Genomic DNA, 24978 nt, shown 5'->3' on the forward strand with positions numbered 1-24978 from the left:
AAAGGGCATGAATATATTTATTTGTCACAGAAACAGAATATATTCATTTTCTTAATTTTCAAGAAAATGAAACTGAAACGGATTTTTACATGCAATCAATCTACTGAACTGAGAAAGAGAACAAGCGTTATCTTTCAGGCTATCTTCAACAGTTTAATTTTGTGCTTGACTGGCTTACAACATTTGTCTCTCTTTTAATAAATGTTCTTTTTGATGTATGGTACAGGTAAGAGGCTTTCAGTAAATTAGAGTTGTGAAGAGTGTACTTTAAGCATGGACTCTTCCTCTGGGAATCTGGAATAGTAAAATGATTGTTAGAAATTCATACTTAAGTTTGCTTCTAAATTTACATGGATATTTTGTGAGTTCTTAATAAAGAATTTGAAATCCTTGCTACAGTAATTAACTCTTCCATTACAAAGCTGAGTAAGACAGTATTTTCTAATGTAAAGAGGCTTCACCTATGTAGATTTGCTTTCCATTTCTGTGAAAGAATCTGCAGAGGCAGATGGATATACTTAAAAACAATTTCTAGCAAATTTACTTGAATCTATTCCTCTCCCTATTTTGTGTTGTGCCTGTCTCTCTTGCTTCTTGTCAGGTGGAAGATAATTACCTGCGCCTCCTTCCATTCTGCTTGTTCTTTTGCAGCTATGCTACCTGCTTTCTTGGGTCTTTGCTATCACTTCATGTCTCTGCCCTTTTGATTCCTGTATCTAGGGTGCACTTGTCCCCATCTCCAGCAAGATTTCAGGCACTCCTTGCAACAGACTGCTTGACACTGCTCTTTACATACCCCTATACAAAGTCATGGCTTGACAGGGATGTTAAGATGGAGAGAGAAGCAACAGCTCCCCAGATACCATCCTAGGGAGAATATAAGTCAGACCCTTCTACTTTTCTTCATCTTTCACATATGCTGGTGAAGTGCAGGGTTTTGAGAAGGAAGGATAACTTTCCTGGACAGCTTCACTGGGTTTTTTGTACTTCACACCATCTGACTGCATGTCTTGAGGAAGAACCAAAAGAATGCTGTGAAGAGCAAGATGGTATTCATAGAATCATAGAATAAATCGGGTTAGAAGGGACTTTTAAAAGTCAACTATTCCAATGCCCCAGCAATGAGCAGGGGCATCATCAACTAGATCAGGTTGCTCGGAGTCCTGTCCAGTCTGACCATGAGTGTTTCCAGGGTCGGGGCATTTACTACCTCTCTGGGCAACTTGTGCCAGTGTTTCAGCACGCCCGTTGTAAAAAAAAAAAAAAAAAAAAAAAAAAAAATTAAGATTCTTCCTTATATCTAGTCTGAATCTACCCTCTTTCAGTTTAAAACCATTACCCCTTGTCCTATCGCTACAGGCTCTACTAAAAAGTCTGTCCCTCTCTTTCCTAGAATCATAGAATCATAGAATGGTTAGAGTTGGAAGGGACCTTAAAGATCGTCAAGTTCCAACCCCCCTGCCATGGGCAGGGACACCTCCACTAGAGCAGGTTGCTCAAAGCCCCATCCAACCTGTCCTTAAACACTTCCAGGGATGGGGCATCCACAGCTTCTCTGGGCAACCTGATCCAGTGTCTCACCACCCTCACAGTAAAGAATTTCTTCCTAATATCTAATCTAAATCTCCCCTCTTCCAATTTAAAACCGTTACTCCCTTAAGTACTGAAAGGCCACAAGAAAGTCTCTTTGGAGCCTTCTCTTCTCCAGGCTGAACAACCCCAACTCTCTCAGCCTTACTTCATTGCTGCATCCCTCCGATAATTTTTGTGGTGCCCCTCTGGACTCGCTCCAACAGGTCCATGTCCTCCTTCTGGTGAGGGCTCCAGAGCTGGATGCAGTACTTCCGGTGGGGTCTCAGGAGAGCGGAGTAGAGGGGCAGAATCACCTCCCTTGACCTGCTGGCCACACTTCTTTTGATGCAGCCCGGGATGCGGTTAGCTTTCTGGGCTGCAAGCACACATTGCCGGCTCATACCCAGTTTTTCATCCACCAGTACCTCCCAGTCCTTCCTGGCAGGGCTGCTCTCAAACCCTTCATCCCCCATTGTATTGATACTTGGGGTTTCCCCAGCCCAGGTGCAGAACCTTGCACTTGGCCTTGTTTAACATCATGGTGTTCACATGGGCCTGCCTCTTGCGCTTGTCCAGGTGTCCCTCTGGATGGCATCTCTTCCCTCAGGTGTGTCAACCACACCACTCGGATTGATGTTGTCTGCAAATCTGCTGAGCATGCACTCAATCCCACTGTCTATGTCATTGCTGAAGACATTAAACAGTACTGGTGCCAGTGGTTTTGTAAACCCTCGGCTAGAGAAAAATACTTGTTTCATGAAGGATTCTTAGCTGTAAAAAGAAAAATAGCATAGCCAGTATTTTTTGGCTTACAGACAGCTTAAAAAATAAGTATGTAACTAAGGAAAGCTGTAAACTGATGACTGGACCTTACTTCTTTTAAACTGAATTTGAAGGAACACTATTTTCCTAGACAAGCTTTTTAATGTACTTTATTTGGTAAAGTTTAATGTCTCCATCAAAGCTCGTACAGGGTCTAGTTTTGTGTGCAGCAGCGTTATCAGGACAGTGGAGAAAACTTACATTTACACTAGACCGAAGAAAATTACCAGTCAACCTAGAAGATGCTACATACCTCTTACTCCTCCTGTGAGTGGGTATTTTACAACCAGTTTCATCTAATCACTGTCTGTTTAGGCCAGCCTTGGAGTTTGACCATAACACAGGGAACTGTGTGGCCAACACAAGCCAAGGATGATGCTCCCTTCTGCCAGATTTCTCACACAGGTTTGCAGAGTGAAGGCTGCAAGAAGGGGTCCTTCTCAGCTGCTAAGGAATGTATAAATGCTTTCTGACTTAAAAGTGTACAGAGGCATCAAGATGTAGAATGCATTGCTGAAGCTAAGCTGAGAATGACTTAAAATAGAGAACACAGTAGTAAGCATGTAGTTATCTAATCTGGATGTGAGAAATTAAATGTGGCCCAGGTGTCAGAAACAGCTAGATTCTGACCATAGACTTGATCTGGCATAAGAATTTGAATGCTAATGCATTTGGGTTGCCTAAGCAAAAAAACTGCTTTCATAAGTATCATAATCAAATGCAGTTATGGTGAACTTGCATTAAATTATTTTTTGGAATGCATATTTTGGAATCTGCTGTTTATTACTCAAAATCATAATGTAATTTTGTGGGCCCTGGCAGAGTGAAAATTGCCAACACTATCAAATAAAAAATATTGTAAACCTAAGGAATGAAGACAGCTGTTGGTTAAGATCCTGGTTTCATGCTGTCTTGTATAGTGCAAGGTTGCTTGATTAGATAGAATCTCTCTTACTTGGTCCAGGCAAGCTGTGGGGATCTGGATCTGCACTGTCTGAGCGCTGCATGTCGTAAGTCCATTAGACAGGTGCTGGGTTTGGAGTGGTGACTTTGGTGGTAATATGGAAGATGGGCAGAAAAGAGCTCTGTAACTTAGTGTGAGTATAGGGACTTTGAAATATAATGGCTCATCTTCAATGCAAAAGTGCTATAAAAAGCATAGGTAAGGACTGTGATGAGACAAAACTACTTCAGCTCTGACATGAAAGGACTAACCATTACATTTTCTAGTATCGCTGCATATTATACTTCTGGACTTGTTCTTACCTGCTCATATTGTAGACTCAAAGATAATGTGTGTGTATCAGAGTTATTTCCAGTGGTGTCATGGCCCAAAATGACAGGGTAGGACTGAGGGGAAAGCAGGAATTGTCAGAGAAGGATCCCATGGCTGCCCAGTCAAGGTGTGTACATCTCTCTTAGGAGTCTACTAGACAAATAAAGTGGTACTGACCACGCAGGAGTTAATTTGATTCTTGGTATTATGTTAGCTGTCTCTAAAAGGGTTTAAAGGAGAAGCTGCGGCTTCAGCCAAACTAACAAATAATTGTTGTGTAGCTTTTTGATGTTACAAAAGTGAATTGAAGACACATGATAGTTTAATCTGCCTGTGATATATAATTACCATATTATCAAATTTTATTAATTAAAAAGTAATATGTTTGATTTTTAACAAACTGTGGAAAGGAACCTCAGAATGGAGTTTCATCAATACATTTTCAGTGGTATTGGTGGGTTAAGAAATCATTTATGCTATCCCATGGCCTCCTTCATACATTCAGTACAAAAGTCTTTTGGCTTCATGGTGGACTGCAGCAAGTAGCTGGGACAGGTGAAGAACCGCTACGGTCATTTGGTCTTTCTGGGTAAATTTTTGACTGGTTAGGATTCTTGTCTCAGTTCACTATATGGTTGTCCAAGCTCTTAAGCCAGTGGAAAAGAAAAGAGATAAGAATGAAGATGTTAGGAATGGCAGGACTGTTGTTTGGTGGTTGTGTTAATCTATGTCAGTTTGAGGGGCAATGGGCACAAGGTGGAACATAGGAAGTTCCATTTAAATATGAGGAAGAACTTCTTTCCTGTGAGGATGACAGAGCAGTGGAACAGGCTGCCCAGGGAGGTCGTGGAGTCCCCTACTCTGGAGATTTTTCAAGACCCGCCTGGATGCAGTCCTGAGTAATGTGCTGTAGGCAATCCTGCTTCAGCAGGAGAGTTGGACTAGGTGGTCTCTAGAGGTCCCTTCCAACTCTGGCAATTCCGTGATTCCGTGAATTGATGGTCAGGCTGTACTCTTGGTTGTGTGAGCACTGTGCTCTAAACAGGATTCATGATGTGATAAACTGAAAGAAAAAAAAAAATCTCTTTCTTTTAACATAGTTCCTTTTTTTAAAAAATGAAGATTTGTCTTGAAGCATGGTCATGTTGACAGTTGTATGATTTCAGGTTGATTGTTGAGAGAGGACCTACCATGGAACTGAAGTCCCTTTATTGCAGTCCATACACATATAGTATTTCAGATGCAAATCATGTTAAGAAATGGATGTGCATTATTAGGGATGTCTCTTCAGATGCTTCTGTCTCATCATTTACTATGAGCAGAATGTAAACTAGTACCTTGTACCTTTTGTACTAAGCTGGGTGAAGGGAATTCTTGGAGCATTCTTTATAGACAGATTTCAATATGTTATGCCAGCAGCTTTGTGTATTTTAAAATACAGGGACTAAACAAAATAAGGCAATGTGTCTTGTCTGTGAAAATTCTTGATCTGACAAAAATAGAACAGTTTCATCGAGTGGCTTTATCCTTCTATTCTCTCTAACATTGTAAGCATTTCATTTATTGGTAATAACAGAATTTTTATTCTTTAGTTTCCTTAAGGCTTGACTGCAAAATCTAGTAAGTTAGAATAAATATCAGTTACCAGTAGTATTAAGATACTGGTTTTTTTTCTTCAATTTTTATCTTATTTTAAAAAACAACAACAACCAACCAAAACAAAACTCTGCCACTTCTGTTTTCAGTTCAGTTCTACAGAGACAGCATGCAGTCTTGTGATATTGAAAATTGTATTTTGGGCTAAACCATTGCCAGGGAGAGCGTTCACTCAAATCCAGGCCTCCAAAGTGTAAACATGAGAGAAATTGAGTTTCAATTTTAATTTTGATCTTTTGATGAAATTTAATTTTGATTTTTTGATGAAAAATACATAGTGTACAGCATCTGTATGTTACATAGCAAATTAAGCCATAGGAAAGATAACTTACCAGTTTTTTCACTTGTATTAACTTTCATAGAATGTGACATCAAGGTAAGTAGCCATGTATGGTTAAACTGTGCCACTCTTAATTACGGGAATATGGCAGTGAAAGAAAATTTTGTATGTAGAGGGCATAATTACTAACACTCTTTGTTATATTGGAAACGTCACTGTGTTTAAACATCTTTGACCATCTTACAGGAAAGCCTGAAATAATTTGTTGAAAAAATAACAAGTTCATTTCATCACATCTAATGGATTCTTAAATCTGTATCAGCTTATGAAAGGAAACATTAATTAAAAGTGTAATTGACTAGCCAGCTGTTTCCTGTTTTCTGTCCAGCAGCCTCTATTAAAAACATTACAAAACATGTAAAGCTCTTTATCTGAGGCAGATGAGAATTTCCTCATGCCAAATTCTGCTCAAGCAGTGAGATTTAAATGATAGTTTCTTAGTTCAGTGCATGTTGGGTGACCAGTATCTGTAGGCATGTACTACTTCGTATGGAGGCAGACTACGTTACCGATTGGCAGAGAACCCTTATAAAATATGACATATACAGTTATCACGCCAGAGTGCTTTGTTCCCAGAGGGGAGCACTGCATGACTAAAGCTGAGCGTGGTTGCTTTTTCCTCACTACACACAAGAAATCTTCTAATAGCAGTGCGATTCTCAGGCTGGGCTTGTATATTGAGAGCAGTAAATAGGCACATACTGAAAGCGAGCTCCACCTTGCTGAATTGGCCTTCAACAACATATATAGCAACATAAAACATACAAGTCTTCTGCACGAGTAGCATATTTTTTTTCCATTGGGTTTACATTGTTCATTCCCAAGCTTGGAAATTATTTTCCCCAGGTACAAGAAGGGCCTCACAGAACCATTCTGTATTTCAGTTTTACTCTTGTGAGATGACTGAGAACTGCAAAGGTCCCCTTGATTATGGATAACCTCTGTTCCTCTTTTGGACTGCCATGCTAACAGTGGGGCTATAACTAGCCTTCTTTGGTGTTCATACTACACTTTCCACTGGGACCCTGCAAGACAAATCTTGACCAAACTCGGCAGCTGTCTTTCTCTTCCCAGAAACCACAGTTTGGCCTCCCTGGGGATTAACACAGAGCTCTCAGGGTCTGAAGACTTCTTTGAATGTTTGTCTACCATTTGCAAGGGCTTTTTAATGTATGAGAGCTGAATTTCTGTTTGAATTAGAATTCTTAAAAATAAAAATCCCATTTGCCATTAGCACATGACCAAAACTCTGAAGCCTCTTTTGATGTTGGTGTGGAAATGAATTGATATTAATTCTCAAATTAAGAGCTGTAACAGTAAAAGTTCCTGCTCCTTTTTATTTTTGGGTTTCATTCAGATTACTTCCTCAGGGACTTCTTGCTCACTCCATACTTGGATTTGTTGTTCTATTCAGCTCCCTCACCCCCATCTTAAATGTCATCCTGTTTTCACTGGGTGACTGAAAGATCAAGTTAGAAAGTTGTGTTCTGGAGTGCAGGATGAGTATCAGGCATACTGGGGAGAGGTAGAATTCAGCTGAAACCAGGGTGTTGTCATGGCTTGGCAGCAATGAAAGAGAATAATTCCAGTAACAACAAAGGAAAAAAGGAGTGAGGATAGAGGAGAATTTTGCCTATTGTGTTTAGATTTGAAGGTAGTGTCTCACTGGATATCTTTGTGAGTTTGGAATTGGAGTCTCTTTATTTTAGCATAGCTGCAGAGCTCAGATGGAGTCATTTTTGGAAGAAAATCAGGGATAATACACTTTTCCAGCCATACTACATTGTAGGATCATTATGAAAACTGCACTGTAGCAACACACAACTGGATCTTCCTTGAAAAAGACTTGCAAGGTATAGCCATGTGCAAAGGCAAACTCAGTTTTATTACTAAAGCTTCTTCAAAACAGAGTATGTTTGATTTTTGGAATGAAGACTCCTAATAGTTTTTTTTTTTTTATATCTCTAATTACATATGTGGTTAAAAATGCTGACTGCTGCAAGATCTTGTGGCTTTACTTCTGTACCGTAGAGGGGACTTGAACGCGTTAGGTGTCCCAAACATTGATCCTCCAAATGGAGGCAATAAGGGGAAAAACCTAGTAGATTGAGTAGTTACATAATCTATCATATCCTTTCACTGGGCGTCAGTTCAACTGATGCTGTCAGTGGCGTGAGAGGAGAATGAAATGTGAACAGCAAGTTTTGCATGCCAGAAATCAAAAAATAAGATAAGAGATGGGCCACACTCTCAGCTGAAAAATACGGTTAGATAATCAGCTTAAAGAGTATGTTCTGTCCTTACTGTTGCATATGAAGGTTGCCCACAGAAAAGGGAGAGTGTATCTCTTCATTTTCTAACTATGGATGGTTGAAATCCTGTACATGAAGACATAGTAAGAGAATTCCTGCATGGAAAATTCCTTAGTTTTCCAAAGAGCATCCACTGCTCAGAGCACAGATCTTGAGTTTCTGAGATGTGTGAGTAAACAGTAAATTACATATTACATAATTACATATTACAATAACAGTAAATTAAATGTTATATGCTCATCTCTTTTCTACAGCACAGAAGAAACTGCTTGGTAGAACAGTGCTGTAAAGCAAGAAAGGCTATGCAGCCAGTCTGTATGTTCTTGTTCTTATTGGTGCAATTAAGATACAGCTGGTTTAAATTTTATTTAATAGCTTTTACAGTTTCTTAAGAGTCATTTGTTTCTCAGAATCCTGGAAAAAAATTGGCTTGGATGGGATTTTGGAGGTCATTTTGTTCAACCTCTTGCTCAGAGCAGGGGGCTGTCTTCCATGTTAGATCAGGTTTCATACAGTTTTGCCCAGTTTGGAAAATCCTCAAGGAAGGGAAGTCCCCAGCCTCTCTGTACCACCTGCTTATTGGTCTTGTGGGGAAGAATTTATTTTCCTAAAATCTGTGTAGAAGTTTGAACAAGTTGCAACTTGTGACTGCTTGGTTTTGTCCTTTCATTGTGCACCTCTGACAAGAGTCTGCTCCAGGCTTTTCTAAATGCTCTTTATATAGCAGAATCATAGAATCATAGAATTGTCTAGGTTGGAAGGGACCTTTAAGATCATCTAGTCCAACCATCAACCTAACTCTGATTAAAAAAAACATCACTAAACCATGTCACCTTAACTTTCTCCATACCAAATAAGCAGTTTTCTTCATCTGTCCTCATTTGCCATGTGCATTAGCTCCCTAATTGTCTTGGAGGTCCTTCTGGATTCCCTCTAGCTTGTTGATAGGTGTTTTGTACTGGAGGCCCAAGTTGGACTCATTACTCCAGATAGGGTCCTATGAATACCAAGTAGAGTGGAATAATCACTTCTTCTGATCTCACCATCCTTGCACTATTGTGGCCCAGTATGGATTAGCCTTCACGGTACTCAAATTACTTTATCCTGTTACATTTCCCCGCTTTTTCTTTGCACAAAATTCATGGCAGTATCCCTTAGTGTCCTGCCTGCATGGAAAAATCAAGTCTAAGCGACAAGAATAATTGAGTTGTGATTGTAAAGGAAATAAGCAATGAGCACCAATTTGATGGCACAGATACCAATAGCTGTGAAGCTTTGTGCTTCATGTTACTCTTTTTACCTCTGCTAGCTGAATTACAATTGCTACAGTGCAGCCTGAATTGTTCCTCTAGATGGGTCATGTAGACCTATTTAATGTTACCCTGAGTATGGAGCCTTGTGTGGTATTTAAACACCATGCTGTTGGTTTTATTTTCCTCTGCAGCTTGGATGAATATATTTCCCACTTTTTTAAATGATGAGTAATACTCAGAGGAATGACCACCCAAAAATTTCAGGTCCGGATATAGATAAGATACTTATTTTGCAGAAAATAGTAAAAAATATTAATTAAGAATATAAAGTCTTGTGCAAAACATATCTGGATAAAGTTATCCAAATCCTGAAGACGTATTTTGAAATTTTTCTCCTTCTTTTTGTTATAACTTGTTAGAATAATGTGGTGTTTTAAGCAAAGAATTCAAGAATGATTGCAGGTTTTCTGCCTGAGTGCCAGGTGTAATGACCGTCAGCATAGTTTGAAAATATAGTAATGTGTATACTTTCCTTTCAAACTTGAAGTGAGATGTTATGGGCTGAATTTTTCTTTTTTTTTCTTTTTCCTGCTTAATATTTTTTAAGTTGGTCTGTAATCCTACAGGGTCATCAAAGTATTTATCCAAGAGGATTCAGCATTTCTAATTTTTTATGGGAGATTTTTTTCAGGTATGTGTTGCTAGTTGACATCTGCCACTTTGAGAACCAGTGAGTTTCTTCTGACAGCAGTTGGATGAGGAATGCATGGGAGAAATGTTACGCCATTGTTTCTGCTCTGAACTGTGATCTGCACTCCTAGTAAACTGACAGAACAAAATTTCCAGTCTCCACTAGTTTATTTGTAGTATCAGGCGTTCTCCAGCTGTGAACACAAATCTATGGATCAGAGGGCAGAATTAGTTACATGTAGCTAATTTTGACTGCTGATCAGTTTCCAGACAGGGGTCAGAATATTACTTTCTGTAATGCAGACACGGCATAGATAGATTCTTCCTGGAGGCCTTTCAGCTCTTCCATTCCCACATGACATCTGTGTGGAAAGTACAACCATCTGCTCCCTGGCCTTCTCCCTCCTTCAGGCTGTCCCTGGGGGACCTTCACATTTTCTCTCTTCCTCTACCACAGCAGTCCAGCGCAACAAAACAGCGAGACAGTCTTCTCATACGAGTTCCCTTTTGTTCTATTGTTAGTGTATATGTAAGCACTTATTTATTGTAAAAGGTTCTGAGCTTCCCGTATACAAAGTTGTAAACCAAGCAGTGGGCATACCATGTCTTTACAGACCACTGGAAGGTGTGTTAGAGTCTGAACAGGAGATAGATCCCTTCTTCAGAGCTGTTGACGTAAATGGTTTCAGTGCAGTTATGGGTGGAAAATCCAGGTACTGCCTTCCTGCTTGCAGAAGCAATATACTTTCTTAGTGTGGTCCATATTGGATGTTCAGCGCTCCTAGTAAATTTCCACAGCAATCCTCATGCTGATTAAAGAACAAGATTTATGTTTTTGACAGTTCTTGGCAGGTACAGTTGTGGTAGTAGTGTGGGAGGTTAGTTCAAATTGATTTACAACAGATACGCGAATGGACTCTGTCTGTCACCATCTCTATTATTTCTTATATAATCATTGGAAATTATGTTTCATAAGCCACTGGTGACTTCCATTCAGCTTCCTATTTATGGTGTCTGTCTGTGCTAGTGTAATATCCTTTTATCCATCACCTGGGAAAAGGTGTGGTTCATGCTTCAGCAGCACTCCTCAGAACCGCTGTGGATTTTCTGTGGCTGATACGTTCTGCAGCATTCAGCTTTGGTTTGGGGTTCTCTTTATTCCTGTGGAGGAGTCACTAAGTTGAATTCAAGATTCTTTCCAGAAGTATGTTGCGTTGTAGCCATCTGCTTTTAATTTTTACTTATTTGAACAGCCTCACCTAGGAAACACTTTCCTTTCTTGGACAAAGCACTAAATGTTTTGCATATGTATGTAAAGGATCCAGATAACTTTCAATGTTTTGAGGGTTAGTGGTATTTCAAATATATTAAACTATAAATGCCTAAGAGATTTTGCTCAGGCACTGCATAAGGGAAAGGGAGATAATTAAAATGGGTGGGAAACATTGTTAAGCATTGAGCTTGACTTTCTTCAAACTGAATTTGGGCCATTACTTCTGCTGCTGGGGAAGAGGTGAACTTGAATAAGATGTACTCTACTGAATTTTTCTCCATCAGCTTGATCCTAGAATGGGGTTGTAATGGTGAGTTTTAATGACAGTAGGCAGTGATTTGACAGAAGCACAATGGTTGTGACTTCACTGTAAGATCAGGTAGGTGGGAAGCCTTACCAAAAAGGTTAGAAGAGAAACAAAGAAAAGTGCTTTGTGCTCAAAAGTTTTTGCTGTTCAAAATGGGAAAGTTTCTTGTTCCTGTCAGTCAGCCCAAGTATGATCAGACAACACGTGACCTTGTGAAGCAAAGAGCAGTATGTTTGCTTTTGAAAGATGTATAATACAGTGAAGGTTGTGTGGGGTTGTGAGGGGGATAGTAGAAAAAACTGCCATTTAGATCAAGGTGATAGTTCAAAATTCACCATACACATTTGTATTAGAGTTTCAAAACTCGTTTTATTTCAATTTTTTTCTGTCATCTTTTCCTTCGCTATGCTTGTCCAGAATTTTTGGTGTCTTTTAGCTGTGGTCACTCTCTTCCTTTGATTTAATTTATTGCTAACATTTATGAAGCACTTGTAGGGGTTTTTTTTTAATGATGCAAGGTAAGGTTGTAATATTTCTATTTATATAATATGTAATACAAAGCTCAGTTTTTCTGTCTTCTACCCTGTTGTCTGTGGTGTTGACATTCTTTTACAAGTCCCTTTTTGGTAAAAAAGCATGTTAATTTAGGGGGAGTTTTGATAGTCAGTTATCACTATGTTAGAGGATAATTGAAAATAGTGTTAAGTGGTTGCTGTAGGTCATGTATTCAAGGATGAAATTATCTAAAATATTTCTTTATATGAGCAGATTCAACAGTGTTTTGCAGTAGGGCATCGTCTTCGTAAAAATAAATATTTCGGGATGGACTATTGCTGGCTTCTGAGGGAAATATGTCAAAAGCAGATTAAAATGATGATATAATTCCTGGATTACATTTCTGCGTTCTTTTCCAAATAGTTGCATAGATGGGGCTCTTTATTTTGACCCTGACATTGCTTCTCTAAGTTAAATCTCTTTTCCCTAAACATCAGTTTTGTTGTACTTTCCAGAGAACAGCAGTTCTCTACGTGTTTCTAGTGCGTGTCACGTACTGGAAAATTTTGGCACTCGGCTCCTCGTCACGGTTTCAGTAAGGAGCAGTTACAACTGTTTTGCTTTTCGTGCTGCAGTATTTCCTTTTAGCATGCGGCTGTAACAGCAGATAGATGTGCCTCTGTCCTGTTCTCTGTGGGAGTTCAGCGTGGAGCTCCCACAGCTGCGGCTGCTCCATCTCCCACTCTTCTCCTTTGTGCTACGGTTTAAGATTCATTTTGGTCTGACCTCGGACTTGCTCTTACAACCCACTTCTCATTTCTGTCGACTCCTTCTTCGTACCAGTGACAGACTCTCATAGCGTTTAGTGAAGTGACCTATCTGATGTTGGTGATGGTCCCTGCTTCAAGTGGAGGGCTGGACAACATGACCTCCAGAGGTCTCTCAGTGATTTCTTCAGTTTTAGAAGCGGGATACGTGGTTCTACTCTGCTCACTGTGATCATTGCTGAGATTCAAAATCAAGTTGTTCAGCAATGAAAACAGGAATACTTGGAGGTGGAGGGGGCGGAATGGTCAGGCAGTGAAAGTCTCTGAGGGGTGTGAGTATTCTTGATGACCAACTGCAAACAGTGAAATAAAGCTTCTGGCCCTAGGGAGGAATGGAAGAGGACTGTGATACAAGCCTGAGCCAATAGCCAATGCTCCTAAAGCTTTCTGGTGGTAAGCTTTTGCCACAGATTCCCTTAGAAATAGTTATCAGAGCTGGCTGCCCTGATCCTGTCACCCTGACTATCTCTTCACTTCATTGTTGCTGAGCCATTTAACCATGCTAAGCCAGCAAAAAGCTTTTTTTTCCTTCCCCCCACCATGAATTTTTTCTGCCATAGCAAGCTCCGAGTGCTTGCTGCAAGGTCAGAAAAGCTCTACAGCTATTCCAGAGGAAGCAGTGCGAACAAACAGCCAGGGGCAGGGTGGGGAGCATGGTACCATGATAGTCAGTAGCCATGCACAGAAATGCAGCTGCAAAGTAATTAACATTAGAAAATAAGAAGCGCTATCATTGAGGTAAATGAGTATTTAGTCCATTTGTATAAAGTATGCTTGTCCAGCTATACATTGTTGTATGAAGTTTAAGACCCTGTGTGAAAAGAAAATACAGAATATGACCCTGTCTAATTATCTGTGTTGTTTCCTATCAGCAATTTTTTCAGTACTTGGCAAAAACTTGGGCAATATGGAGAGTGGAATCAATCCATTCTTGAGGAGAAAAGGGGGAGAGAAGAGTTCAGAATTTGAAAATGATCCCAAAAGCTCAATGTGTTCCATGGCACGTCAGCTGGGTGCAGATGGAATGGAGTCTTCCACATCTGATTGTAGGAGATATATATATATATAGCGTAAATGTGGAGTTTTATTCATTTCTGTCGCCTGTGCATTTTTTATCTTTGTAACTGTATTGTCTATTTGGCATTTTAGAAATACTTGCATTTGCTTTTACATTACCTGTCCTTCCTTCCCTCCCCCAGTTACGACTTAATGTTGGCTTGAGGCCAAGTGCCAAGCATCAAAGCACGCTGCTCCTTCAGAATCTTTAATGATGGCACACTGGGTTGCTCAGGCAGAATGCAGCAGTTTATCACGTTCTTCTGTATCGTGAGATGTTAGAAGCTCTGTGGGTCATGTTAGCGCCATGTTAGGGTTATGTTAGTGGTGTTCCTTTGGAGAAACTTCTGGTGACTATTAGCTGGTAAGCTCGGGCATGCTGCTGTGTGCTTAAACCCCGAGTGTTTCAAGGAGTGCATGATAGGATGCATCTGGAATTTGTTGAACTGTTCTCTGACAGAAAGGCACCACAGTGACATCATCTTTCTAAAAAAAACATATTAAAGTGTGTGCTAATTCTGCTGGAAACTTCCAACCTTAAATTTGTATTAATAATGTCATAAAATTCAGGGCAGAAGTAGCCACAGACTAGTTAAACAAGGCCACAAAATATGCTCTGCTGGGGGGGACTTGATGGTGTGGAGAAAAGAGAGGCAAGCCACAGGGGTGACTGCAGGCTGTCATGAGCGGATGATTAGATCTATGTCTTCACTCTTTCCTCACTCACACCTTGATTCAGAAAGAGGTGTTTTCCATGGTGGGGCATAACTGGGGTAGAATTATTTCATTGGTGTTAATGTTGTATGGCAGATATTAGGCAGGGTGTTCCTCTATTTTGTTTCGTGGTGGTGGTGGTGTTGCTTTGGGGATTTTTTTTTTTTTTTTAATTTATTTGAAGCCATGCAAGAAGAGACATTTTTGCTGGTTGGCATAATCCTGAATGGAGGAGTTGTTGTGCCAGTGGTGATTCTGGGGACAAACTTGCATAGCTGGTTTACAAAGCTGTCTTTAGCACATCACCATCAGGGGTGCGGGTGGAGGGTGACAGTAGAACAAGCACGTGGCAGATCAGTCCAGTGTGCTCTCGGTCTCCTGATGAGACCTAATCAAAGTGAGCCGAGTCTTCCCAGTGCCATGTCCTATATAGCACCTGCAAAACACAGAGCGAAATATTGCTGGAAGAGTGGAGAAGTTACTGTGCTGATTTCTGAAGAGCAATCATAAGGTACTGAAGATCACTTTAAGTAGTGCTCTTCACTGGATGTGAACTGCTCTGTGTTAACAATTCACAAGTAAACTATATGTGCTTTGGATGTTTAATGGAAAGAACTACCATGTTAGAAGTTAGAGCTTTTACTCATTTATTTCCCATTCTACCTGCACATACATGGGTTTATTCACAGCCATACATGATAGAGACAACTTGTATTTTTTTAGGTAATTTCTCCACTGTGTTTTGAGTTCAAGTCTGGTTTGCAGTCACTTCCAATGTCATACCCTTTGCAAGTTCACTGGGGTAGTCCTCCGTTTCATTGTCCAAATGATAACTGAAGTACTGAGTGCTACCAGATGGAGTATTGACCTTTATGGAACTTTGTGAAACATGTTCTTTCATTTTGACAATGAACCCCTGATACCATTCTGAGAGTTGCTCTCCATCCAGTTTTGCACCCATTCTGTAATAAGTACTTTCATGTAAATCATGCTTTCATAGATCAGTTATAAGAATGTTCTGTGAAACAATATAAAATAACTTTATTGAAATCAAGCATGTAGGAAATCATCTGCTGCTTCTCTGTCCACAGATTCTGTTCCTCTGCCATTGAAGAAAATTAAATTGATTTGAGGGGATTTTCTTTTTCTTGACAAATCCATGCTGGCTGTTACCTCACATGCTTCCAGGTGCTTAGAAATAGTTTCCCAGAAGTTCTTGATCCTTAATACTAGGCTTCCATGGGACAAGTGTAGTCTGTCTCATCCCATTCTTCAGAACAGGCAGATGGAAGAAGACTGAAAAAGATTTGTTTGTGTCTATTTGTGGACGCAGTAGCTACTGGAGTGCAACTGTGTGTGTTTTGTCCTGCAGTACATAATTCTGTCCTCACAGAAGGCATAGAGTGTCATACAGTGCCTGCACAACCCTCTGCTCTTGCCTTTTCTGGTAGCCTCTTAGCTCTTCTTCCTTCACAGCTCCTGTCTCTGAGTTCCTAAAGCTAAAAGAATGTTTTCTTCAAATTTCTTGGATCCAGACTCTTAGCTTTTAGATACGGAGTTCTTTTCAGCTGTAGTTCTGCTAAAGAGACTAGAAGGAAATCAGGATGTACGTGTTGAGAAACGTTGATAGCTTGGATAGTAAAAGGCAAGCAAGGAGTTTTCCCCAAGTTTTTTTTTGTGTGTGTGTATGTATATATATGTAAAATATACATATGTGTGTGTATATATATTAAAGTGTGTTAGACTTACTTCTAGATTTTTCAGCAGCCTCTAGCATAAATGAAGGTTTGGGGAGCTGGAGGTCTTGTGGGGTAATGTGTTATATGTAGGATATTGATAGTAATGTGGTAACTATTGATTGGTTATTACAGACAGCAGTGATCTATATCATTCTGAGAGTGGCAGATACACAGAGAAGGTGGCTGTGCTGCCATTTTCCTTGCAACAATATTGTCTCCATCTCTTGTATCTGAAGGTTGTTGAGAGCAAATATGGGAAAGTACTTTACTCTGGCAGGAGAAAAAAAGCTGTGCTTATAAAAATGTATGCACTCAGTGCCAAAAGAACAGCTGTTTGGAAATGTCATTGAGGCTTTGCCAGAGAAGCTACTGGAGCTCTATGCCAAGATTTACCAAAAAAGGAAAGATGATTGGTCTCCAGTTCTCACAGACAAGTTCAAACCTACAGCCCCTGAGCTAGAAGCGATTGTGTAACAAAGGTAGTACAATGATGACAAATAAAGGAAACACAATTGCTGCTAAGTATGGTAATAAGGAAAGAGAACACTATATACTTGGATTTCTGAAACGATTAATGCATTCAGGTTAGCTTGCTCTACTGGGGGGTGTAGGCATTTTTCCCCAGTGACAGACTGGTCGTCCTAGCAGAGTGCACTATGAGAAGTGCAAAAAAAATAGCAGTTTGAATAGGAAAAATGAAATAGCAGTTATTTGTGCTTCATAAATCTGTGCTTAGCATCAGAAGTAAAAACTTCTCACTAAATTTTAGGAGCAGAGATGTCCCTTCCCAAATTCTGTATCATTTATGAACTTGTGTTGTGATATATGGATGTACAGTAAAGTATTGGTGCCTGCACCCCTGCATTTGGATAGTCCTAAACCAGAATGGGCAGGACACGATAGTAGTTGGAACATAAAATTCTGGAGTTACTTGCTTTCCTTAACAAGGCTTCCTGAACTTTAAAACTTTGTTTGGATGTGTTTGTTTTTCAGGAGGTCTTTATGCACTTTACGCCTGTTCAGTTGTGAATTGTGGAGCAGTAATGAAGTGACTCCTGTTTTATTCAGCACACCGCAGTGCGCTTTTGTGCTTATATGCAAGCTCATTATTACAATAAGATATTTTATTATTTTTTCAAGTATCTTGAGTCAAGTTTCTGTAAATTAGTTTTATTTATGTTGACATTCTTCTAGCTTCTAGCGTATTTTTTGTCTTTTTCTTAAGAGATTTTTTCCCCCCCAAATTTTGTGATCTCTTTTAAATATTTTTTCCTGCAGCACTTTGTAAGCAATTAATCCTTAAGTGGATGCATTGAATTGTCAGATAAATAGAGGGATAAAACCCAGCAGTGTTATCCTTTGCCATTTTCCCAGTAAGGTGACAGATAAATTAGTCCCTACAGTAACAGAACCACAGAACAGTATAGGTTAGAGTGGACTTAATATATTACGTTATATACACAAAAGTATGTGTGTGTGTGTCTGTGTAAATGTATGTATTTAACGATCCCATCCTTTATGCATCTATTTACGGACACATTGATTTCATATTCTTAACTGGCTGATGATCATCTCTTCAAGCAACTTCCATAACTCAACTTGTAAGGAAAGACAGTTCTGCATCAAATCCCAGGGCACTTAAAGAACAGGGAATTTTTAATAAGGGGCACTACAGGTTCATTCATACCTTCAGCTGATCGCTTGAAACCCTGAAACATCTCTGCTCAATGTCTATTTAAGGGTGGTAGCAGAAGAACTTGTGCATGGAAAGTAAAAAAGCTTTGAAAAGTTCAGTTTCATCATTGACTAACCCTATCAGTGTCATGGGACTATGAGGATTGCTTGTTTTCAGAAATGCTGGAAAATAGACCAATAAAATACTGGATGATTTGCACAACAGTTCATTGTAGATGTTCTGACAAGAATGATGTTTACAAAAGTTGATGGCAAATTGACTTCTGATTTAAATAGGCATTGGTAGCTGGAGAGCATCAACATATCATTCTGTCTATAATCAGAAAAATGGCCTATGGGTGATCATCTGGCTAAACAAAGGACAGACATGAAAACCTTCTGCAACAAATTTTGTTTTTATACATCTTGATAAAAATTCAAATTTTTCCGTATGTTGAATAGATATCTAACCTTCTCATATTTTTACTTTATCTATACTTTAAGGTATACAGAGCGTCAGGTATTTGTTTGATGATGCTATATCTAAAATATAAATATTAAAATATGTAAAGAACTTTAAAAATCACTGAGTTGTCTAATTTTAATTTGAACTCTTTCCTATCAATATAGTTGATGAAAAAAGTACTACTATAAGAAGTCACTCAAGTTATATTGATTGTAACTATCATTTGCCAAAGTTTATGCTAAGGAGTTGGATAAATTTGGTTATAAAATGAAAGAAAATCACAAATGTATTAAAGAAAATTATAAGAATTAATTTTTAACCATTACTTTAAAAACAAGCAGGTATGGCATGAATCATCAAATTAATTACTCCCCTAAAGCTTTCTGGTTTGACTTTGGTTCTAAAAATTAGCTTCGCAGACCATGCTAAGTCTTGCTTTTCTGAAGGCAGTGTTATGAAAACATAAGAAATAGAAATTAAAAACAAAATCCTGTTTTAAAAAGATTTCTCTAAGTCCCTACTCAGGCATGGTCAACAGAAAAGCCCTGCTGTATTGCAGGACTGGTTCAAAGGCTTGTACTCGGCTAACCTGCAGGTATCATACAACACATTTAAATAAGTTTAATGCTGAAGTGGTATTCTCAAAAAGGCTGTAGTGAGTATACATGCTAATTTAACAAAATGGATGGATGTGTTCGTGCAGATGATTGCTGAAGGTTGGAGCAAGTGGAAAACACAAGGAAGAAAACATCTGATTGCTATCGGAGGTTGAGGAACACAGACTAATTGTGTTTTACAGAAATGCATTTGCTTTAAAAATGTTTGCTCATTCTGAGTAAGGTTGGGGCGGAGGGGAATCCCAGAGGGTCTAAAGGCTGAAAACTTAATTGGGTCAGTCAGCTAAAAGTAAGGCACTCGAAGTAAGCAAGGGATCATCAGGATGTGCTGAGAAAAGTCAGACCTGTAAGATTCAGTCAGTTTGATACATATTATAGGAAAGTAACTCTCATCTTTAAGAGTTGAGCCTCAGAGACATATTGATCCTTTAAGATGGTAATAGGTACAGTGTAGTGCGGAAAACTTGTCTGTTTTTTCCTGTAAAGTTGAAAAGTCCTTCAATAAGGGTATTGATTAACTTCCTTCCTATAATACCTACACAATCCCTTTCATTGGTGTAATTCCAATGTGCTAGAAGTATCTGGTTAATTCATGTCCCATGGTGGTATGAGACTGGATAATCTGAGGCCAAGTAGATTTTATGTGTCTTTTACTGGCAGCTTTCTACTGGCTGCTTCTTCAGTGCTCATTCTGTCGCTGTGTAATTATGCTCAAAGGTTGCAGGGGGAGTGTGTGTGATTTTTGGTTTGGTTTTTGGTTTTTGTTTGTTTGTTTAACCAGCACATCTGTTTAATGCTGTATTAACAGCTTTTCAAATTGAATTGATAATGCAGCATCCAGTTTTAACTTCAGTGAGCAGTTAGGAAATGCAACCAGTGCAGAAAGGTTGTATCTTGTAAACACCACACACGTAGTCTTCTCTGAGTCAGATTTTGGCATCTCAGGTGTGCTGCTTGACACTCAACCCCAGGTACTGAGCAACTTTGATCTCTTGCACATTGCAATGAATAAAGGTTTTTGCTTACTGTCTTACATAAGCAGGCTGTGAAAGCAGGGGTGACAGGAAACAGGCAAGATGAATTCCTCATGGGTTGCAAAACTGGCTGAAATCCTGTACTGCTGTAATTCTCAATTACTTGCTGACAGCAGGGAAGGATTCATGGAAGAGATCTCATTTGGCTTAATGGAGGAACAGAGTAAGTTTGCTATGTTTGCTGGTACTGCTAAACCAGGAGGAACTGTTGACATTTTGGGAGGACTGGGTTATCATTAATAACATCCCTGACAACCTGGACTGCAAAAAGGCTTAAAGAAATCAAGTCCCATAGCACAAGGAAGTGTCTTCAAATAGTTATGAAACAAAAGACAGGAATACTTTTTTTTCAGCTGCATATAGGAAAAGATGCGGTAGGTTAATGCTGCAACAGCTGTACGACGTGGAACAAAGCCTTTAAAGATAAAGGATAATTAAATATGGTAATAGCATAGGAGAATTGCATCATTGTTTGCACCATGAGTCTTTAAGAACAGATAAGGCAAATACTTGTCATGATTGATGAAAACATGTTTACATCTACCTGGTAGGTATATGAGACAACCTCTTGAAGTCTCTTTTGGGCTTGCTTGCTGTTGCTGTTTGGGTTTTATTTTACTTTGCCCAAGTAGCTCATCTCTTCATTCTTTACCCATTCAATTCTTAACAAAGGAAAGGTGAAAGAAAGTAGCCTACTTAGGTGTGACCTACTTAGGTGTTCTTCACAAAGAGAGTACAAATATTGAAAGTCAGTTATTTTTGCTTTGCAGGTTACGGGATGACAGGATTAGGATAGAAAGGATGGAAAACCACCATTTTGAGTACAGCCATGCTTTCCAGCTGGTTACGGATTTTTATGCAAAAGAAGTGCCTGATACTACAGGTATGTCAGTCAGATTTTTACACAAAAGAAGTGCCTGATATTACAGATCCATTATTCAGAATGTCTTTGAAGCATGCAACTGAAGGCACACCTTACCGGTAAAGTCCAAAGCAAAGAAGGCGTTGATCTCCTCATCCTCTTCTGTGTCCTTGGTCACCAGATCTGCTTCCCATTCAGCAGTGCACCCATATTTTCCTGTGTCTTACTTCTGCTGCTAATGTAGCTGTAGAAGCTCTTGTTGTCCTTCATGTACCTTTCCAGTCTCAACTCCAGGTGGGCTCTAGTTTTCCTAACCCCATCCCTGCAAGCTTGAACAATGTCTTTTATTCTTCCTGGGTCACCTGTCCCTGCTTTCACCTCTCATACTCCTCCTTTTAAATGTTTGAGTTAATCAGGAGCATCTTGTCCATCCATGCAGGCCTTCTGCTTAATTTTCTGCACATTGGTATCTTTTTTGAGCTTGGAGAAGGTGAACCTTGAATGTGAACATTATTTAAATAGAAATAAATACAGGGCTAGTATCCCTTTCTTTTTTCATAGTTTGAAGATGTGTGTTTAGACAGATTTAAATTTACACATATATAGCAACTGAGACTTCAACATCTGAAATGCTTCTTCAGGTTCTTGTGTGTATTAATACTCTAAGAACAGAACAGCAGCTCTAAAAACATCTCTGAAAAAATAAATAAGGTTTTTAAAAATACCATTTTATGTTGAGCTATCATGGAGTGAATTTTCCTATTGTTGCAGCTGGAACAGGGACTGTAGTAGAGCACTATTTAGAAACACTATCAAATACAACTAGCTCTGTCACAAAGATGGCATCGTATTCTGCAGACTGGCTGAGGAACGTAAATCATCAGCACATGTGCCAAGGCCTGTTCATTCCTTTTAAATGGAGATTTCAGAATTCAGTTCTTCGTTTATATGTTTAGGAATTTCTTATGCCAACAGTTAGTCATTTTTCTGAAGAAAAACCTGTGCAGTCAAATGTTTTGTGTTTCATAATGTGTTTACATTATTGTAATGTTCCGCATTCTTTGGAACCATAAATGTTATTTTGGAACCTTACTTTATGTTGATTTATAGATATCATAGACACTGCATATATATTACAGATTTCTATTTGATTAAATTGAAAAATAGATTATGTTTTTTCTAAAATACAGAAGTAAATACTAAGTTAACAACAAAATAACTTTTTTTTTTTTTAAGGTCCTCAAAAACTATCTGTAATACTAAGCTTGGATAAGCCCGTTATTTCCTCCCTAGCAGCAGTAATTGCATACCTCAAAGAATTTAATTTGGAAAAGATGCTTTACAATCCAAGGTAAGTTGCCTTATTTAAACTTCCCATTAAGAGCACCAATATACGTACCAGTGTTACCTTGTAAGTTTTAGCAGACAACTTCCCCACCTGTTCAAGTGATAAACACAGTCTTTGTAAAAAGTATACTTTACGTTTAAGCTCCTAATCAGAACTGAAAGAATCAAGGGATTTTTTTTTAAAGTGGTGTTTCGTGAAAATCTTTATGAAGTGTGTTTGTCTAGACTTTACTATGAGTAATGTAAATGAACATGTACTGCTGCCAAGTGTTTTTGAAAACAAACAAGGTGCAAAAACTGGTGGATACGAGGAGGGAAATTTTAAAGTTTGTTAATCAGTATCAGCCATCATATCTCAACCTCAGTTTAACTTTGTGAACAGCATTTGGGGCTTTTTTGGCAACTTTTTAAAAAAACTATTTTGCCAAAGGTGTGTAAATAATTTTCTATAGCTGTGGAAGTAGGTATTGCTAATGCGTTGTAATGTTTAGACAGTACACAGCAGGTCTATTTGAGCTGGTGAATCTAATTATCAATTGTAAAGAAAACAGACCTTCAACATCCTGGCTTTCTGAAAAATGGCTTGAGTTGGCTCAGTGATAACTAGGAGTTGGGGAACAATCATGCAAAAAGTTCTTGATAGACTATCACCATTTCTGCAAAGTTACTACAAAAACACACAGATAAGGAAATAATGTTGTCTTCCCTTAAGTAGTCCCAACACTTAGGTTTATTAGATATGCTCAAGCGGGTACTCAAAATTCATAACAGGTTTATGCATGTGCAATCAAATGAAAATGGAAAGATATTTCCACTCAAGCATCTTTTTATCCTGTCTCGCACAAGTATAAAAGATTGCTATCCTACCTGGCTTGGGTTTGAAACTATCATTGGGGCTTATTGCATGCTTTAATTAAACAGCTTTATCTGTAATAGATCTTGTGCAAAATATTCTCTTGGTTGTCTCACTGTTCCTCTGTCCTTTAAGTAAGCAGGATTTAACAAAGTGAGTCTGCCTCTAAACTGGAACTCAGAGATATGTCATATCAGTTGTAGATAGTTTACATGTTGTATGAAATTCTTAAAGTTTGAAGGCTTAATTTGAAGGGCTCCCTACATTACCCCTTTTTTTTTAAATGTAGCAACATTTAAAAAATTGACTGCAGATTTCAGCTGTAAAAACTTTTTCAATTATCTACTAAAATACTCGGAAATTATATATACCTGGGTTTTCTGGATTTTGGAATCGATTTTCTTCCTTAAGTTGCCCTTCCCCTCTCCATCTTCTAAGGCATCTCCCCTGCCTCATCCATCAAGGAGCACTCTTATCTGTGGGGTTATAGCACCATGGTGTTCCCACTCATCCTCTTTGGTTGGCTTTTTTATTTTTTTTTTTTTTATTAACGCTTGGGTAGTGTGGCAGGAGCTGGAGAAATCTTGTGAGAATTTCTGAAGAAGAAAGTGAACTCCAAGGAAATGCCATTCCATGGTGACATTTGTAGAACACTGTTGTCACAGTGCCCTATATGCCATCACACACAGTGATGGGGGAAATACAAAATCCGTCTTTCATGTAGGAATTAATTCAGTAGCAGAGGAGAAGCATCATTACATGAAGGCTTATTTAGTAGCAGTCAGTCACATTTGTAATAGCTACATCTTAAAATCAATGGTAATTACAGACTGGGAAGGAAAAGCACTAAATCTTAGAGTTGACATTTGCCTGCTGAAGGTTGTTCTAATGTTCTTTATGTGAATGTATGAGCATCTGAGTGGAAAGGCAGTGAACTACTTGATATCTTGGTGATACACTATGAAGAAGTAAAGTACATTCTTTGAGATAACTTTGTTCTTGTGTTCAGGAGCTTGGATTCTACTGTATTTGTTTCTAAAGCCTTTACTGCTTTGACTACTTGAATTTTACTTGCTGGTTTTAGTGTGTTACATATATTGAAATAGTGAGCCAAATACTGAGGCAAACTCAACTTCAGTATTTTTCCTAATGCCAGTGAAATACTGTCTAAATACTGAAAAGGGAAAGCCTTTTAAGCAAAGGGTGTCAGGCTCATGGATCTTCCGTGATTCTGCAAGAAATAGAAGAGACATACTTCTATTGCACTGTTAGGCAACTTAAAATTCCTAGGAGAATTCAGGTCAGTGAGCATATACTGATGAGTCAGTGAGCATGAAGTCGGAGTTGTGAGATAGTTTTCAGTTTATTAATGTAAGTGACAAGATCTGGATGAAAAAGACCTATTTGATAGGAAGAATAACAAAAAAAAATCCTTACACCTCTGTACCTTTTTGGATAAACACTCTTCTCCCAGCTCAAAAAAATTCCAGCTCAATTTAATAGTAAGTGTCACGAAACATCATGTTAAGTGATAAGGGATCCTCATTAGTGGTGGTGGGGAATAACTATTAATATTTATTTGAAGCTAAATAAAGCAAAACAGTAAAAAGAAAAAAGATTTCTGCCATGGCAGGACCTTGGGATATGGCTAGACTTTATTAGAGCTCTAGCAGCAAGTAAAAATACATTTAACAGTGAATGATACAAGGGGTTTTTGATCAATGTGTTCTAATACCTTTTACATACTGAGAGACCTTTATTGGCTTTTGACAAGAAGTTGGTGGACATCTAGG

At 38.8% G+C, this 24978-nt stretch overlaps 1 protein-coding gene across 1 annotated transcript in view; it reads left to right on the forward strand.

Moving 5' to 3' along the window:
* Positions 1-24978, forward strand: part of MSH3 (mutS homolog 3) — a 117790-nt gene that overhangs the window by 23067 nt on the left and 69745 nt on the right. Inside the window, exons 9-10 of the mRNA XM_074165799.1 lie at positions 20894-21006; positions 22222-22336. Coding sequence (XP_074021900.1) covers positions 20894-21006; positions 22222-22336 — 228 coding nt within the window. The remainder of the gene's footprint in view (positions 1-20893; positions 21007-22221; positions 22337-24978) is intronic.

The sequence above is a fragment of the Numenius arquata genome, chromosome Z, assembly GCF_964106895.1.
Source record: "Numenius arquata chromosome Z, bNumArq3.hap1.1, whole genome shotgun sequence".
NCBI classification, from domain to species: Eukaryota; Metazoa; Chordata; class Aves; order Charadriiformes; family Scolopacidae; genus Numenius; species Numenius arquata.